At 55.4% G+C, this 16,921-nt stretch overlaps 6 protein-coding genes across 6 annotated transcripts; 4 read left to right on the forward strand and 2 right to left on the reverse strand.

The window, feature by feature from the left end:
* Window positions 1-618: 618 nt before the first annotated feature.
* On the forward strand, window positions 619-3,230 carry B0H64DRAFT_404168 (heterokaryon incompatibility protein-domain-containing protein). Its single transcript, XM_062804375.1, has one exon. The coding sequence runs from the start codon at window positions 634-636 to the stop codon at window positions 3,031-3,033; it is 2,400 nt and encodes a 799-aa protein (XP_062656888.1). The 5' UTR covers window positions 619-633; the 3' UTR covers window positions 3,034-3,230.
* A 1,826-nt stretch (window positions 3,231-5,056) lies between these two features.
* Window positions 5,057-6,934, forward strand: B0H64DRAFT_211504 (general substrate transporter). The gene is made up of 2 exons (XM_062799439.1): window positions 5,057-5,672; window positions 5,744-6,934. Exons 1-2 carry the CDS (start codon window positions 5,201-5,203, stop codon window positions 6,901-6,903), a joined length of 1,632 nt encoding a protein of 543 aa, XP_062656889.1. The 5' UTR covers window positions 5,057-5,200; the 3' UTR covers window positions 6,904-6,934.
* Window positions 6,934-8,922, reverse strand: B0H64DRAFT_211507 (uncharacterized protein). Its single transcript, XM_062799440.1, has one exon. The coding sequence runs from the start codon at window positions 8,597-8,599 to the stop codon at window positions 6,965-6,967; it is 1,635 nt and encodes a 544-aa protein (XP_062656890.1). The 5' UTR covers window positions 8,600-8,922; the 3' UTR covers window positions 6,934-6,964.
* Window positions 8,923-8,973: 51 nt separating this feature from the next.
* B0H64DRAFT_345843 (kinase-like domain-containing protein) lies at window positions 8,974-11,364 on the forward strand. The gene is made up of 2 exons (XM_062801324.1): window positions 8,974-11,138; window positions 11,232-11,364. Exons 1-2 carry the CDS (start codon window positions 9,357-9,359, stop codon window positions 11,232-11,234), a joined length of 1,785 nt encoding a protein of 594 aa, XP_062656891.1. The 5' UTR covers window positions 8,974-9,356; the 3' UTR covers window positions 11,235-11,364.
* A 192-nt stretch (window positions 11,365-11,556) lies between these two features.
* B0H64DRAFT_404175 (uncharacterized protein) lies at window positions 11,557-13,033 on the reverse strand. Its single transcript, XM_062804376.1, has 2 exons — window positions 12,724-13,033; window positions 11,557-12,664 (listed from the first exon to the last, which is right to left on the reverse strand). Exons 1-2 carry the CDS (start codon window positions 12,852-12,854, stop codon window positions 11,602-11,604), a joined length of 1,194 nt encoding a protein of 397 aa, XP_062656892.1. The 5' UTR covers window positions 12,855-13,033; the 3' UTR covers window positions 11,557-11,601.
* Window positions 13,034-13,397: 364 nt separating this feature from the next.
* B0H64DRAFT_404176 (kinase-like domain-containing protein) lies at window positions 13,398-16,079 on the forward strand. The gene has a single exon (XM_062804377.1). The coding sequence runs from the start codon at window positions 13,886-13,888 to the stop codon at window positions 16,061-16,063; it is 2,178 nt and encodes a 725-aa protein (XP_062656893.1). The 5' UTR covers window positions 13,398-13,885; the 3' UTR covers window positions 16,064-16,079.
* Window positions 16,080-16,921: the final 842 nt, after the last annotated feature.

Below are 16,921 nucleotides of genomic sequence, written 5' to 3' on the forward strand. Positions count from 1 at the left end.
ATGTCCGGGCAGTACAGCAGCGCAGATGGAGGCGACATTGGAAGTACCTTGGCGACCCAAGTATCAGCTTCTGAGATTTCCATCGGCGCAGGAACGCAAATCGAACACATCTCTATCTATACAGACAGACTCGGGTCGTACCCAACGCTCGCTTCGTCTTCCTCGCCACTATCCTCTCTGCAGCTCACGGAGCAGATATATCAGCGAGCAAGTCCTACCAACGCACTATCGCCTACGCATCTAGCGCGGGTCGCCGCTACAACTAAGGTATACACTAGTTGTAGCCACGAAAAGTAGGAAATCGTAGTAATGAAATGGTGTAGTCGATTTCCCAATTTGGCGATGTAAGTGTCCGAAAGTGAGGGTGTCCGAAAGTAGGGGTCCCGACTTACCTACCTTACCTACCGGAGGTTGCAAAGGGAAAGTGAGGCCTGCGGTTTGATTACAGCACAGCCAGACAGAGGTGTGACGACTCACCCCTTTCTAATCGGCTAACGACGTGGCCGATCAAGCAGTGCGGTTGGGTTGCGACTGCCCGCCCGTTGGCCTCCTGTTAGCAGCGGGCCTTTGGCAATAAGATAAACTTACCCCGCATTCTTCCGTCCAAGAAAAGAACTGCTTGGGGCATTAGACATGAAATCAAAGAGAACGCATCGATTGAAGGGCTACGAGCCGTGCAACCCCGCAACTCTGAACCATCTTTCATTGTCTTCAATTTCCAGATCTCAAATCTTTTCCCAACCATCTGTCTGTGTCTCACATGAAAAAATGGCCGAGGGGTATCAGTATGAAGACTTGGTTTGGGAACGACAGGAAATCCGTCTGCTAATACTTGAACCGGGGAACCGGGGAGACGACATTGCGTGCGCGCTGGTCTCTGCCTGCTTGTCCGACCCCGATGTCTCTTTCGAGGCACTCTCGTATTGCTGGGGAGATTCGCGGGACAGACGACAGATCTTTGTTGGCTGCGCTGCGATGCACATCACCGCAAACCTCTTTTCTGCGCTTCAGCACCTCCGCCACGTCTCAGAAAACCGCGTGCTATGGGTGGATGCAATTTGCATCAACCAAGAAGATGTCGACGAGAAGACGGTGCAAGTCGCACTCATGGGAACCATTTACAGCACTTGCACCAGGGTGCTCATATGGCTTGGGGAAGCTGCCCAGGAAAGCGGCCGGGCCCTGGGTGGATTGGCCGACCTCGCCCTCTTCTACACGATGGTCCTGCCAGGCGGGTTTACCGAAAAGGCAATGCGCCATCTTCTCGAACGCCCCTGGTTCGATCGTGTTTGGATAGTGCAGGAGATGGCCTTGCCCAAGAAGGGTACCTTCATCTGCGGCGACAGCACCCTCGACCTGGACGTATTGGAGCGGAGCATGATCAAGGCTGACGAGGTCATAGCGGAAGGGGAAGGGAAAATGAGATCCAAGCACCCCGACTACTTCTACAGGCTGTCTCGACACATGAGGACCCGAAGGGCGACACATCTCGGCGAGGCCTTGGGCTGTCCGTTTCCTTACGTTTTCGAGAGGCATTCCGATGCGCAAGCAACGGACCCGAGAGACAACGTCTTCGCCTTTGTCGGACTCGCCGAGCAGGTGGGTGTACTCGACATCGTCATCTCATACCAACTTTCGGTACAGCAAGTCTATGCGAATCTTGTCAAGCGATGGATCAACCGCTATCTTCAACTGGATATCATCACGGTGTTTTTGGAGCGGCAGGAAAGACGTCTTCTCGATCTTCCCTCCTGGATTCCGGATTTCAGTGGCAGAAGCGCCGTCGATCTTTTGAACACTGCGTCAACGTCTCCCTTCGAATGGGATAGCTTCACAGCGTGGGCAGGTCGCCAGCGGACGGATGACATACTCGAGACGTCACTGAGGGACGGCGCAAACCAACGTTGGTACATCGACCGAGCCCAGCCCGAAGAGGGGGGAGATGACGAGCAATCGATTGTTCAGCATCCCCATTACAGCAAGTTCTTGGCTCTGGACGGGTGCTTGGTCGACACAATCTCGGAAGCATTCGACCAAAAGCACGAGACCTTGGACGCTCTCAAGGTGCTGGCTGATCCCTTCTTGAAACCGGAGTGTGAGCCAGAAGAGGAACCGGACTCGGACGAAGAAATATCCATCTTGGACGTCATACAACAAAAACGGGAAGTATGGGACCACGTGCACACCTCGCTCAGGCCATGGACGCAGATCTTTTCCACCATGGAGCCGCCTGATCTCGACGACGCTCCGTACCCGGCAACCGGAGAGACAAGGTTTATCGCTTTCTTACAAACCCTTACCGCCGGCTACTCTTCATACGACGACGAGGGATTCGTCGAATTCGTGCAGAAATACCGGGCGCTCATGTACAAGGATGCCAAGAATAATCCTCTGAGCGAAGCCATGATGAATTCAGGTTCTCATATCGACGAGCAGCTCATGCACACAAATCCGAATTCCAAGATCAACGAGCGTCTCAAAGGGTTGCTGCGCAAGCGGCGGTTTGCCGTAACCCAGACCGGCTTTTTTGCACTCGTGCCTATCCAGGCCGCTCCAGGCGATATCATTGCCGTGCTGGTTGGCGGGGCGGTCCCCTTTGTGCTCAGGAAGAAGGTACTACCAAACACCTCGGGAGAGAATAACCAGGTCAATGCTAGCCCGAGCGGCGCCTCGGCAACGGGGAATACTGATTCGAAGAACACAACCCCCTCGGATACTAGTAATGAGATCGAGCTCGCCACGGCGGAAGTTTGGCATGAGATGAATGGTCCCAAGTATGCTGGAACGTCGAGGAGCCCAGATTCGCCCTTGCTCGTCGAACAGACGCTACACCCCGATGAGACAGGAGAGACCACGTTGGGGTTCACGGCACGATTCAAGACACCGACAAAAGTGGTTGGTATTGAAGACGAGGTGTACGATCCGGCATGGCAAGTTATAGGGACGGCATATGTCCACGGCATCATGCACGGCGAGATGAAGGAGCGGTACAAGGCCGGAGATGCCGCTCTTCAGACATTTCTGTTAGTCTAGAGGTTACAAGGGATAGCAAGTCCTCTCAAAGCTACGATAATGAGAGAATGGTTGACCTGTTCCGTTGGGCCTTCTCGTTTCTGCCGAGGATTGATGTATTACTGTAATTTGGAAACAATCTTCAATTGTCTAGAGTATCTACTTATATACTTATCTCTCTAGGCTCTACTTTCCCTATCCAAAGTCGAACGTATCCAAGTCTTTCTTTTGCTAACTCTTTAACCTACTTGCTGTAACTCCCTTGTGGTTGTAGGCATTGAAGTGCTCTTGTAGTTTGTTTTTTTATATTTATTGATGAACTTCGGTGTTGGGTCTACCGCTACGAGAACTCTCTCTTTTTTCGTTTTTACACTTAATACCCCAACCAATAGCAACAACTAGCAAGCTAATCAACTAAGAAAACTTACAGTAAGACTCTCCAAGTAATTCAGCTACGATTATAATCCCGCCCCCACTAGACGTGGATATTGAATAAGTGAGCGAGTGAGCTCGCTGTTTTTGCCAGGGGCGCCGCTCTCGAGAGTATACTTGGGGGACTCCATACAAAAGAGGAGCTTGAGAAAAAGGCGAAGGATACGAAGGTCGATTTGTTTGAGACGTCCAAAGAAAGTGGGCGAAACGCCTCAGATGAGCTCCTACAGGATGGTCAAGATATACCGGGAGATGAAAGCTTAAGTAGTATCAGTTAGATGTCACGAGCGCCCTGGCGAGGAAGGTCCCGGGTGTTTTCAAGAAGGGGAAACGGTGCAGCCTCTGGATTGTGTTCATGCACATGGCATCTGAAATGTCGCCAGGTAGCGATATCAGTAATGAGTGAAGGGATACGTGGTGGGCTTATGCCCCCGTTTTCGGATGTGTCACGGTTTGAAAGGACTCAGCTACTCAGACCGTAAATAAAACGAGCAGTCTACTTAGCGAGCGCCCGGCTAATCTAGCATGGAAGAATTAGATATTTGGATAGGATCGGTACTATTCCTATGTGAAATTCGACCAAGGTAATCTCGAACCTACACTTCGCGGTTCGCTGCTTTCTAGATCTAGTATTTTTCTTTTCCTCTATCCCTACCCTTGCGACATAATCCTAACCTAGTTTTATTCACTAGGATAACGAGAGTATTAGACAGTATGTGTACAAAAGAATCAGCACGTCGATTTACAACCAGCCCCTTTCTCTTACAAGCATCTCCTCCTACAAATCAAATGTTTTACAACCTTTACTATCTTGACAGCTTAACGAATCCTCAGTGTTCCCCGCCCCTCCTTCGTCCATCCTTCTTTTACCGTTGCTAGTACTTTCTTAGGCCTAGGGCAGTTATATATGGACCTCTCGGCGATGCCGGTCCCACTCGATCGACTGCAAGAAGAAGCGATTTCAAACCAACCCCACAAGGCTAGAAAGGGCAATGCTCGGCGGGTTATTCCTATCCGGACGATTCCCGGATGACGACGTTGTAGTGTAAAAACGTGAGACCTGGGTCCGCTAGGTCCGGGATAGCCGACAACATTCACGCCTTGGTACCGATGAATGACAGGAACGCTGTCATCTTGGCAACGGCACCTTCCGCTACGGCTACTACCCAACCAGGAGTCCGGCGTGTTCAACTACCGGCGCGGCGAAAGTGCCGATCGCCTTATTGTGTATGAAAAAAAGCCGCACCCTACATGTAGGACCCACGTCCATTCGGGCCGGGTCCGGTGTCAACGAGCCTCATCCTTGACAGCCCCCTATGGGGGCCCACCTCCTCCAGATGCAGTGAGCCCGAATCCGGAGCAACAACACAGCAAGCCGGGGATGAGACTGGAGAAGTTGGGGATGTGTGGGGAGACTATGGGGTCCTATCTGGGGGCTCTCAGGGGCTTTGGCGGGGAGAAGGCTTGAGAAGGGTATAGCATCGCTGCTATTTCGGACCAACTTTCCTTGCAATGTGGGAGTTTGCCAGCGAGTGATTCACTCTTGTTGAAAATAAGGGGTTGAAAACTGTCTTAGTTGGAAGTTGGAAGTTGGAACACGGGAACTTCGGTTTGTACCTTTTCTGCTGCGGTTATAACTCTTCTATAGCAGCCTGCTGCATGTGGTCTTCCTATCCCCTCTCTGCCTCCTATTCAAGTCCTGCCGGTGTTTAGCTCTCAACCCACCAGCAATAGTAGCTTCGTTCTTTTACACATCATGGCGGCCAAGCCTAATGACGCCCAGATCGAGAAGGCCGACGCGGTGTGGGACGAGAAAGGCGATGCTCTCGCGCCGGGGGAGCCCAACGATGAGGAAGTCGACGCCTTCATCGACGACATGGAAGCCCAGCTCGAGGCCGAGGGCGGGCTGCGCAAGGGGCTGCTGGACCTCGAGTTCAAGAACCCAAAGTACTTTACCTGGGTCATTGTCGCCTTCGCGTCCATGGGCGGGCTGCTCTCCGGCCTGGACCAGTCGACCATCTCGGGCGCCAATCTGTTCCTACCCGTCGACTTGGGGTTAGACACGAGGCAGAACAGTCTCGTCAACGCGGCTATGCCCCTCGGCGCTGTTGGCGGCGCCTTGATTCTGTCACCCTGCAACGAGTGGACCGGTCGGCGATGGTCCATCATTATCTCGTGTATCTTGTACACCATCGGCGCGGCGCTGGAGGCCGGAGCCATCAACTATGGTATGCACGACCCTTTCTATCACCGCTTGTTGGTTGTCCTAGGCACTGACTCGGCCGTCCACCGCCTATAGCTATGATTATCGCCGGACGGGTGCTTCTCGGCATGGGCGTGGGTTTGGAGGGAGGCACGGTTCCCGTCTATGTGGCTGAGACAGCCGAGCGCAAGGTGCGCGGCAACCTCGTGTCGCTGTACCAGCTCAACATTGCCCTCGGCGAGGTCCTCGGTTACGCCGTGGCGGCCATGTTCCTGCGCGTGCCCGGCAACTGGCGCTACATGCTGGGCTCGTCTCTGGTGTTTTCGACCATCATGCTCGTGGGTATGCTCTTCCTGCCCGAGTCGCCGCGCTTCCTCGTGCACAAGGGCCGTACCCTGGACGCCTACCGCGTATGGAAGCGCATCCGTGGCGTCAGCAACCGCGAATCACGCCGCGAGTTCTTCGTCATGAATGCATCCGTCCGCGACGAGGCGCGCGTCGCCGCCGAGAGCGCCGTCAACAAGCGCTTCCCCTGGCTCGACTTCTTCACGGTGCCGCGCGCCCGCCGCGCGCTCATCTACGCCAACGTCATGATCTTGCTCGGCCAGCTGACGGGCGTCAACGCCATCATGTACTACATGTCGGTGCTCATGAACCAGATCGGGTTCGACAAGGAACAGGCCAACTACATGTCGCTCGTCGGCGGCGGCTCCCTGCTGCTGGGTACCATCCCCGCCGTCCTCTTCATGGAGCGGTACGGCCGCCGCTTCTGGGCCAACACCATGCTGCCCGGCTTCGTGGTCGGCTTGGTCGTCATCGGCGCGAGCTACCAGATCAACATCGAGACCAACCTCGAAGCCGCCGAGGCCACCTATCTCATCGGCCTCATCCTGTACATGGGCTTTTTCGGGTGTTACGCCTGTCTGACGTGGGTGGTGCCGTCCGAGGTGTACCCGACGTACCTGCGGTCCTACGGCATGACCACCTCGACCGCTCTGCTCTTCCTGGCCTCGTTCGTCGTCACGTACAACTTCTCGGCGATGCAGGAGGCCATGACGCGGACGGGCATGACGCTGGGCTTCTACGGCGGCATTGCGGCCGTGGGCTGGATCTACCAGCTTCTCTTCATGCCCGAGACGAAGGACAAGACGCTCGAGGAAATCGACCTGTTATTTCAGCGGTCGACGTCAGAAACCGTTGCCGAGAACGTGAGGAATCTGACCCAGGGGTTCCGAAACTTGTTTGTTCGGAGGTAGGGATCCAAGAGCCGCAGCATGTAGTACAAAGTCACCCGCTGGCTGAGGCGTACTGTGTCGTTCAATCATAGTCAGCCATATACGAGTCCCGATCCTCTACAAAGTCAAACGATTGCCACTCCACATTGTCCCTGTCCTCGCCCAAAAGATGTTCAAACGCCCGCATGATCTCGGTCCCCGGCATCCAGCTCTCCCCGACCTGCCACGTCACTTTCCCTTTCTCGTCTCCCTTCGGCGCTTCGTATTTCACCCCCCATCGAAACATAACCTGACAGTCGCCATCTACTTGCGGAACCCAAGAAGCCCCAGGCGCCCCAACGCCCCCTTCATACTCTTTCCTCCGCTCCTCAGAAGGCAGCCACGTAAGCCACGTGAAGAGCTCAGCGTCTTGGAGGGACGGCATTGTTTCCCGTCCAAGCGACGACGCGAACGCCAGGAGCAGAGGGTTGACACGCTCCTGGATGGGCCGTATGCGGAACATGTCCGGCCGACGGGGCTGGAAAATGTTCTCGTCCTTGCCCATGTCATCCCATTCATCCTCATCCCGCCACCACAAGTCGTGCGTCTCCTCGATGTCTTCCCGGCCCGGCGGGTAGTGGTCCTCTTTCGTAACAGCGAACCCTGTCGGAAAAGGGTCTTCACCCCGGGGGCCAGAGAAGTACCAGCTGCCGGTGGGCGCGCACGGATGGAATTCCACCTTGAGGTGCCGCATGCGCGGCCACGACGACGAGGCGGCATCGCCCGCCTCTGACCCATCACCACCACCACCACCACCGCTACAAGGAAAAAGATCCGGGGTAACAAGCGCGCGAACATCCAACTCCTCCAGCCAACCCCCCAGCTCCCTCAACCCGCACGACACCGGATCCACCCCCCCAAACTCCTCAGCGTTCGACGACGCCCCCATAACAAGATCCGGCATCCGCACCGCCTCATCCATCTCGGTACCCCATATCGGCTTCCAGAACCACAACCGCACCTTGGCCAGGCCGGCCGGCATCACGGGCACAAAGTCGCGCACGCCCCGCGCGAACTCGGCGCGGGCGTCGCGCCACGGCCCTTCCCAGACGCGGGCGAACACGCGCAGCGCGCGCGACCAAAAGGCCACGGGCAGGCGCTCCCACAGCCAGCGGCAGTGCAGCGCGCGGAGGTTGGGGAGGCGGGCGGCCAGCTGGAAGGGCACGCGCGGGGAGAGGGGTCGCTGGTGCGCGGAGTCGAGGCCGGGCTCGCAATGGTAGTTGGTTTCGGGGTGGACGCGGAGCTGGGTGACGCGGTGGAGGAGGGGCAGGGTGTCGGCGTTTTGGACGGTCAGGCGGCGGCTGGGGTGGAGGCGGTGCAGGCAGTCGGGGTAGATGTCGTAGGACTGGTTGGTGATTTGGATTTCGGGCTGGAGGCCGGAGGTGGGGCGGATGAGGTCTGGTTCGTTGACTGCTAGTTGCTCGAGGGAGTGGAGGGCGTGGAAGAAGGCGTGGATTTGGGCGGAGAAGTGCGCGTTGACGGCCTCGAATAGAGCCAGCGGCTCGCTGCATGGGACGGGCTCGTCGGGCGGGTTGAGGAGTAGGGGCATTTCCGCGTCGAGGTTGAACTGGCACAGGCCGACAGGGGGTTGCGTGTTGAAGGCCCGGACTCTTTCGAGCAGGGGATCGAGGATGGCGCTTGGGGTTGGCGGTGTGGCCAGGATATTTTGGGATCCCATCGTGAAAGTTGGATTAGGGATGGCTGTTAGGTGGTGTGGATGGGTATGGTTGCGATGAGGTTGTCCGAGGTGATTAATGTAACGATATACTACGAGGCTAGGAGCCGACAGAAAGAACTGTATTTCCCTAAGTATACTCTCACCATTTGTGCTGTTTGGTGACTGGACGCCGCACGCTCTCGATCTTGGGTGTGGTGCAAGGAACTTGTGTTGATGCCATTTCAACCCCGCTTGTAGGAATGGAAGAGCCCTCCCCCCGAATCATTCACTTACCCCTAAAGCTTCTATAGGGTAAAGACGGAGACGGCCCGCCCGGGGTTCACTGATTGGGCCTCCAAACGCCTCGCCTCCCATCTTTGCGCACGCCTGGGTGAGCGAGTCTCGTTCCTTAAGTGGACATGCTTATGCATGAACATGTACCCCTATTGGGCGGGAGAGATGTGAGATATGGCGTCTCCACGACCCAAGGCTCGCTGCCTTACATACTCGCTTCCTCACATCGACCACGAAACTGCTAGCGAGACACGAGGTTCAACGCTTACTTATTGTTGGTGATGCCCCACGAGTTCATGGCTTCTTTCTAGGTCTATCTCTTGGCCTGTGGGCTGATGAGGGAACTATCGTAGCCGCGCGCCTTGATTAACCCCTATTCTCTTCGAATATACGCTCTTCGTGGACTTATAAAGGGAGAGGGTAGACGGGTTTGGAACCTTACCGGCTCAAGAACCATACTACTGCGAAGCCAAACCCAAACGCAATGGCTCTTAGTAATTACACCCTCAACGGACGTGATGTCCCCAAGTCGGACGTCATTCTGGAGTTGGCCCTTTCTCCCCATGGACTACAATTTGCAGATTCCTTTATCAAAACAAATTTATCCCGTATCGACGAGACTGGCGGTGTCAAGGACAAGATCCTCAGGGCCTTCAACCGTACCGACCGCACGCGTACATTGCCTCTTATCCAACCCACCGTCGTCCTGACCTTCTCCGACCCCCCGGCCCAGTCACGCCCCTACTTCACCATTGGCTACGACCCGGCTTCATGCGATGTTGTCTGCACTGATCCTGCCGTCGATGACGTGCATATCAAGCTGAGCATCGAAGGCGACCACATCGTCCTATACGACGTCTCTTCTACCGGTAGCCATATCGCCCTGGACGACCGAGGCTCCCACCAAACCTCCCCGAGGCCGGGGGCGCCGTACCGATGCATCTTGCCCCAGGAATGCAAGATCACCCTCATCATCCCGGGTCACGAGTTCATAATCCGGCTCCCGCGCCGCAACTTGTGGGAGATGGACGATTTCGACCAGAACCGCGACGCGTTCCTCTCAAAATGTTCAGGGAGCGAGCTTTCACCCGTTGGTTCACCCGATCCATCCCAGTACCGTGGGGGTGCTGACTGGCGGCCCATGTACTGGTTCGAGTCGCCGCTAGGGAAGGGGGCTTTCGGGACGGTATCCCGCGTACATCGCCTACACGACTGGACGGTCCTCGCCGTGAAGGAGCTCAACAAAACTGCCGAGGGTCGGGACCACGACGATGGCAGGTCCTCACGGCGAGTTCCCAAAACCCCGCCACGGGTAGATGACAGTCTCATCCAAGAGATGCGGGCGCTGCAGCGTCTCCGGCACGAGCGCGTCATCCGATACAAGGATTGGTACCAGGATGGCCCCGAGAAGAACATGCTTGTGATGGAATACTGCGCGGGAGGCAGCCTCGACAACATGATCTCCGCGTCGGCGGCCCCGTTCTCGCACGGAACGGCAACTTTGATCCTTCGGCAGGTGGCCGAGGGCCTGGTCTACCTCCACGAGCACCGCGTCACCCACCGCGACCTGAAGCCCGCCAACATCCTCGTGCGACAGACGAATCCTCTCTCCCTCGCTCTCAGCGACTTCGGCTTGGCTAAGATAAAGTCCAAGCGCGATTCGTCACCAATGCGTGGGGCATATGGGACGCTATTCTACGGCGCCCCCGAATTGCTTGGGGGCCTACCCTACACCGAGGTGGTTGATATCTGGTCCATGGGTGTGATAGGGGTTGAGTTGCTTGATACGACGTTGATGGATATGACGGTCAACGTTCTTACGGAAATCCCTGGGGAGATCTCCGCTCGAGCGCAGGCCATGTATGAGAGGAGTTCATGGCCGATCCTGCAGATCGTGAACAACATGTTGACGTGGAGGGACTCGCGCCGACCCTCTGCGGCCGAGTGCGTCGACGACCTGGACCAGCTGCAGAGGCTTGACCGGCCGGGCCCGGCCGGGCGAGCTATGTCGCCGAGATCTAACGATTACGACCCTTCTCCGGGACAGAGGCGCTATTTCGTTCCGGGCGCAGGCGTCACGGTACGGCCTGCCGATACTGCGCTGGGCGTGCCGAGGAGCTCTGATTATCGCGGGTCCTCTCCGGAACAACCCATCTATTATTCGGGCTCTACCATACGGTCTACCTCGCGAAGGAGAGACATAGATGATGATGTGCCCTCGTCCCGGTCACGCCGCCCCGTGGAACTAAATAGATACGCTGGATACGTAAGTTGTCCCCCTTTTGTTCCGTCTCACGCCCTATCCTCACTTTCTCGTTCTTCAGACCTCTTAATGGACGTCAACTAACAACAAGACCAGTAGGCAGATGGGAACGTGCTTGGAATGGGGTAGGACGGGGCAACGGCACGCACACCAGGGACTTTCCGGGCATCATTAATCTGAACGAGCCACACGCTGTTGGCAGCGCTCTCATACTATGACTAATAAGCAGAGCTTTGTAAAGATAGAATTGTAATTTTCCCTATCACTATCATTTTTCCTATCCCTAATCTCTGCGTTTCCCTTAACTCAAGTGAGACACCCCGGTACTATTATCTGTCGACGAGCCGTAGGCTGAGTGGAAGGCGGTCACTTGGCTAGTAACCTCATTATAACCGCATGTGATGAACCCCCCCCCCCCCCCTTTCCGGAAGTCCCGGACGGCAGAATATCCTGTCATTTGCTACGGTCATTTGCTTAACGGGTCTCGAACAGCAATTCGAATGCTCCTCCTCAAACCCGGGACATCTAGTGCGGAATCCCCACCCCTGAGCTCTTGTTTACGCTTCGCCGTATTTGTCGTCGGCGCCGTTTTACCTTCACCCGTGTCCGATGGCTGCCGACATGTACGGTCGTCTACAGCCGTAGATTCCTTACTGGGGCTCAGCTTGCCTCGCTTGGTGTTCGTCTGGCTTAGTTTCTTGGGAATTGATGTTGTTAGATCCCCGCTCGAGTCGAGAGTCTTCGACTCGGCGTCCTGTTGTGAGTCTGGATACTGCTCCTTTTGGCTCTCCTGTGGTGAGGCACTAGCGGTCTCTGCGCTTGGCTTCGCACTAGATGCTAAGCGCTTTGAAGGCCTTGCGTCTCCTTCGCTTCCATCTTTGTCGGGGTCATTTCTCCGCCGTTTTGCAGGAAGCAACCTTTCCTGCTCGGCCAAGGACTCCTGACTGTGCCCCCAGAGTTTCATCCAGAGCTGGCGATGGGGGATATTGTATTCTTCAATGAGCCCCTCGCGAGTGACCTTCGGTGCCTCGGGTGTGCTTTCGTCGCAGTTCTCTTTTCTCAGTTCCTTAAGAAGGGACTCCGCAGTGGGAAGGTTCTTCACGATGTCCTCTATAAACTCTCTGTGCCACTCCATGTCAATATAGTCGGGCCAGATCTCGCGCCCGGGCCCAACACGGTCCTCCATATCCCGCTGTAAATGGCCTCGCAAGTAGGTTGTAAAGGCAGTGACAGCGGCGATTGGTTCTAGGCTGTGGAGGTCAGATTCAGAGTCTTGACTGCGGCGTTTTGCGAATCGTTTCCAAAGCCTCAGCTGGGCCTGCCAATACATCTTTTCGTCCATATAGCGACACATCATGTACTCCTCCCCATTGTCGTCACCCCGTTGAGCATCGGTGAGATCTTCAGGTCGGTAGTCAACCCAAGGCCGCAAAGGTATGCCTCCCAGCTCAACGAGCTCGTCAAAGGGTTTGCGAGCATCCAGACTCCCCTTTTCAGCGCTCGGGGTCTCTGGAGACAGGGTGCGTTGCCTGTGTCCGATGTTAGTTTGATGCGAGTTCAATGGGGCGACGCGAATGGCAATGCGAACCTGAGTTTTTCATTCACAACCTCAAGATTTAGGAAGCCAGGAACAAGCGAGGGAGAGGGAGGCCGACTGGCAGAGAAGAAGCGGACTGCAGGGGAGTCTGATTCGTCGCCGCTGGCCAAAGGTGATGCCATATCAAAATTAATGTCGCTGATAATCGAAAAACAAAACAAAACACAAGATGAGATGAGCTACGGATGCCTCGAGGACTCAAGTTCGACGAGTGAAATGGCTACGAGAACGAAGCTGTTGCGGTGTTTGTCTGATGGCAGGCCTGGAATTGCATGAGCCCATGCCGCCCCCGACAGCCCGGGTGGTTGGTCGGTCACTTGGCTGGCCGGTTGTTTAAGTGGTTGGTTGAGATAAAACGAAATGTTGCACTCAACAAGCGGCCGGGCGGGACAGCCCGCAACCTACTCGGCAAAATACTTAATCAGATCAATCCAATACACAAAATCCCTAAAACTTAAATAGGACGGTGGTGCTTGGGCCAGCATCAATTAGGTCACGTAGCTTATAAGGCATCTAGGATGTTAGAAAGACGAGTCTGAATGGGAGATGTAAGAAGTACCTATCTGAGAACGCAAGGTGCGCCCTATTCGTACCTACCCTATTTGTTGAGGCCAAAATGGCACTTGCCAAATCGGGATTCATCAACGCCTCGCCAATTGTTGGAAGGTGCTGTGTAACTCTGGTCTCATTTTATTGCCTTCCACTGTTCAGCTGAGTGATGAAACTCCATAAACCGGCCTCTATTGATCTCACGCACACGTAAAACCTGCAACCTCCTTCGTGACCCCCCCATAACGACTATCTCATCGCCCCCGTCTCACTCGGTATCGTGGCTTCCCCTTCTTCCTCGCGGTTCAGCCCTCTTCTTCATGCCCTCCCTTTCTCCCCTTCCTCCCCCTCGCGGCCGCCCACCAGGCAACGACAACACCTCACTCTCCAGGTTGTTTGGTCGCGGGCCTACCTCCATCCGTTACAGCAGTCCTCAGCAACCATCTCGCTGTGTGACCGGCCCATCATGGAACCCCCTTTATGTACTCATGCCTGCGGGCTTAAAACCTCGGGCAACCCAGAGGATTGTGCATCTTGCGGACCTTTATCTCATCGCATCCTTTCATCTCACTATTATTGCACCTCCTCCACTGTACTACATTAGATGGGTCTTGACGAATACATCGTGGGCGGGCGCAAGGTTCTTGCGTCCGACCTGATCCTCACACTAACGGTACCGGCCTTCGAAGGCTGCGGTCCCTTCGTCGAGGCCAACCGTTCCCGTATCAGCGGGAATTCGCGTCCCGCGTTGCCCGACCGCCGCGAACGAGGCAGAACTGAAGAACGCGACTTGTCCTTCACTATCGTCCTGTCCTTCTCCAACCCCCCAGGCCAATCGCGATCCCACTTCGTCATCGGCCGTGACCCCAAGTGCTGTGACGTCGTTTGCACTTCTCCTGCGGTCAGCAACCAACATATCAAGTTTGCCGTCGAAGGAGATCACGTCGTCTTGTACGATGTCTCCTCGCGGGGAAGCAGCCTGGCTCTGGGTGACCGCGGAGGGCAGCGGACATGGCCAAGGCCCGGCACTCCGTACAAGTGCATCCTACCTCGGGGTTGCGCCATCACCCTTGAACTTGGGGATAGCTTGGTATTCCGGGTCCGAGTTCCTCCCTGCAGTGGCCCTGAACTTGATGGATTTCGCAAAAGGCGCGACGCGTTCCTCGCCAACTGTTCTGACCTTGGAGCTTTGAGCATCGCCTCTCAGGTACCAACAGCAGTCGCAACCCCCTCGCGCCCGGCACCCAAGAAGCGGCAACATATGTACTGGTTTGGGAAGGAGCTGGGGCGGGGTTCGTTCGGCACCGTGTATATGGTTCGCCGTTTGCAGGACTGGGCTGTCTTCGCCGCGAAGCAGATTATCGAATTCAACTCTGAATCCCATTCCATGTCCAAATCCAACCTTGGGCCTGCGACCAGACAGTCAAGTGGCTCTGAAACCGACAGAAGAGGCCTGAGAAGGGAGATGGAGTCACTGCAATCCCTCAGGCACGAACGCATCGTCGGGTATGTGGATTGGTACGAAGACATACCAGGCCGCTGGATTCTCGTCATGGAATATTACCCGCACGGCAACCTCCAACAGATGATCAGGGATCAAAAAAAGCCCTTCAAGAAGTCTGAAATCGCCGAGATTCTAAAGCAGACGGCTGAAGGATTGCTTTACATCCACGGCCGAGGCGTCACACACCGAGATCTCAAGCCTGACAACATCCTCCTACGCAGCAAGAACCCTCTCGCCCTCGCCCTAACTGACTTTGGCCTCGCCAAAAGAAAAGGGGGCGACTCTTACATGAAGACAATGTGCGGCACCCTGGCTTACATGGCTCCCGAGATGTGGGAATGTGAGAATTACACCAATGCCGTGGATATCTGGGCCCTCGGTGTTGTTGGGTTCGCGCTTATTAAGAATGGGCTGCCGGCCTTGCCAAAAAGCCGCTATCGCATCTATTTCCAATTTGTTTTCGACGAGATACAGGTCATGTTTGACCGGGATCCCAAGGATCGGCTTGTAGGCAACGTTAGGAAGATGCTGGCTCAAGATCGTCACGATCGACTCCCGGCAGCCGAGTGCATCGAGGACGCGAACGAGTTACTCGACTCTCTGCGCTCATCCCAGACAGCAGTCCCGGCGGCGGCTCCAACGCCTTCATCAATCCAGAACCAGAACCAGGATGGCCAGTCTAGCAGCCGGACGGTCCGACCGTCTGAGATTCGAGAACTTGAAGAGAGATATTTCCAGACGTCAAGATTCCGAGCTGCCGCCGCAGCTGCTGTGGATACGACACTTCCGGTACGGAATTCCACCCAGAAACGAGGTACTGACGCTCTCCCACGGTCCAACTCGCTGGAAGCACCGTTGCCCAAGTTACCCCGTACCAAGGTACGGAATCACATGGAACAGCAGGGTCCCAGCGCCCCGCAACGTCCCAACAACACTTCGGCCACAGCTGGGCAGCATGCCCCGGAAAAAAAGGGCGCCGGCGTTCTTCCGCAGCTCAGGCCCACGAACACACGACGGACCGAGCAGCCTGTCCTCGCACAGAAAAGGGTAGCGGGCCACCAATTGCGGCCCGACTCACCGAACTCAGCGGTACGGAATCCGTCTCTCACGGAGAAAACAGTTCACAGGATGCCGGTTCTTGTCGAGGAGAAGGAGCAACCGCCCGGGCAAAAGGGGCATACCAGCGCTCCACCGACGATGACCAGACCAAACAACGTAGCGGGTGTCGCAGCGAAGGCCAGGGGGAGCACCGGAACGCAAAATAACCCGACGAGGTGATTTAGGTAGCTTTAGGTATGTGCGTCTTCTCATTTTCTCGCCTCATCTGCTTGTGTTTTCGAAAGCAACGACTGACAGTGGTCTCTAGATAAACGGATTCTGTGGGGCGAAAAGGGGAAAAGGGGAAATAAACAATGCGGATGATGTGCTCGTGAAGATATTACTTCACCGAGTAAACAAAATGACGTTAGATGATATGATGTACTTTCCTTGTGAATCAAAAACTTCCATGTCAGATATCATCATGCCCAGTCAATTGTAGACCGTCCCATCGCCGCCACCTCTCCCGGTGCCCAACTCTGCAGTTTCCATGGCAACTCGATCCCAACAAGACCGTAACTTGAATACTGCCAGCTGGTTTTGGTGGTATGTTGTGTACGGGTGCTCTCGGGTCTGGACTTGAACCCAGTGATCTGGTTCAGGCGACGGCAGCCGAGGTCAAGCAGTTGTGGATTCAAGAGTTGGTTATAACAGTTGGGGGTTTCAAGTTCCTTCAACAACTCATTCGCCAAGAAGTCCGTAACAGTATTCAGACGCACTGTGATACGCACGGTGGCTTCACGAAATAAAAGTTCTCGGCCAGTGTCCGCACCCCACCTTTTTCTTTCTCTTTTTTTTCTTCAGAAAGTTTACCCCCGGAGACGCAGAATTTAGGCCCGATGTTTCAGAGGACTGGATTTTCCTGGACTTTGTGTGTACATCGGGTTGTATTAACCGGGTAGAGAAACCGGCGTCCCAAGAATTGCTGCTATGCTGGTCCTTTTGGGCCTTGCGATGAGTGAGCGATTCCGTTTGGCCTCGACATTTCCAGACCTGTGATTTGAGTTCGCGTGTGTGATACGACAAGCATTGCACAGG

This window comes from Chaetomium fimeti, assembly GCF_033439085.1.
Source record: "Chaetomium fimeti strain CBS 168.71 chromosome Unknown B0H64scaffold_6, whole genome shotgun sequence".
NCBI classification, from domain to species: Eukaryota; Fungi; Ascomycota; class Sordariomycetes; order Sordariales; family Chaetomiaceae; genus Chaetomium; species Chaetomium fimeti.

Excerpts from the sequence above, each read along its gene's own strand:
- B0H64DRAFT_211507 (XM_062799440.1), bottom strand. The coding sequence starts at position 8,599 with ATGGGATCCCAAAATATCCTGGCCACACCGCCAACCCCAAGCGCCATC.
- B0H64DRAFT_211504 (XM_062799439.1), top strand. The coding sequence starts at position 5,201 with ATGGCGGCCAAGCCTAATGACGCCCAGATCGAGAAGGCCGACGCGGTG. Across the intron at positions 5,673-5,743 it reads GGCCGGAGCCATCAACTATG|CTATGATTATCGCCGGACGG; the intron begins GTATGCACGACC and ends CACCGCCTATAG.
- B0H64DRAFT_345843 (XM_062801324.1), top strand. The coding sequence starts at position 9,357 with ATGGCTCTTAGTAATTACACCCTCAACGGACGTGATGTCCCCAAGTCG.
- B0H64DRAFT_404176 (XM_062804377.1), top strand. The coding sequence starts at position 13,886 with ATGGGTCTTGACGAATACATCGTGGGCGGGCGCAAGGTTCTTGCGTCC.
- B0H64DRAFT_404168 (XM_062804375.1), top strand. The coding sequence starts at position 634 with ATGAAATCAAAGAGAACGCATCGATTGAAGGGCTACGAGCCGTGCAAC.
- B0H64DRAFT_404175 (XM_062804376.1), bottom strand. The coding sequence starts at position 12,854 with ATGGCATCACCTTTGGCCAGCGGCGACGAATCAGACTCCCCTGCAGTC. Across the intron at positions 12,665-12,723 it reads GTTGTGAATGAAAAACTCAG|GCAACGCACCCTGTCTCCAG; the intron begins GTTCGCATTGCC and ends CATCGGACACAG.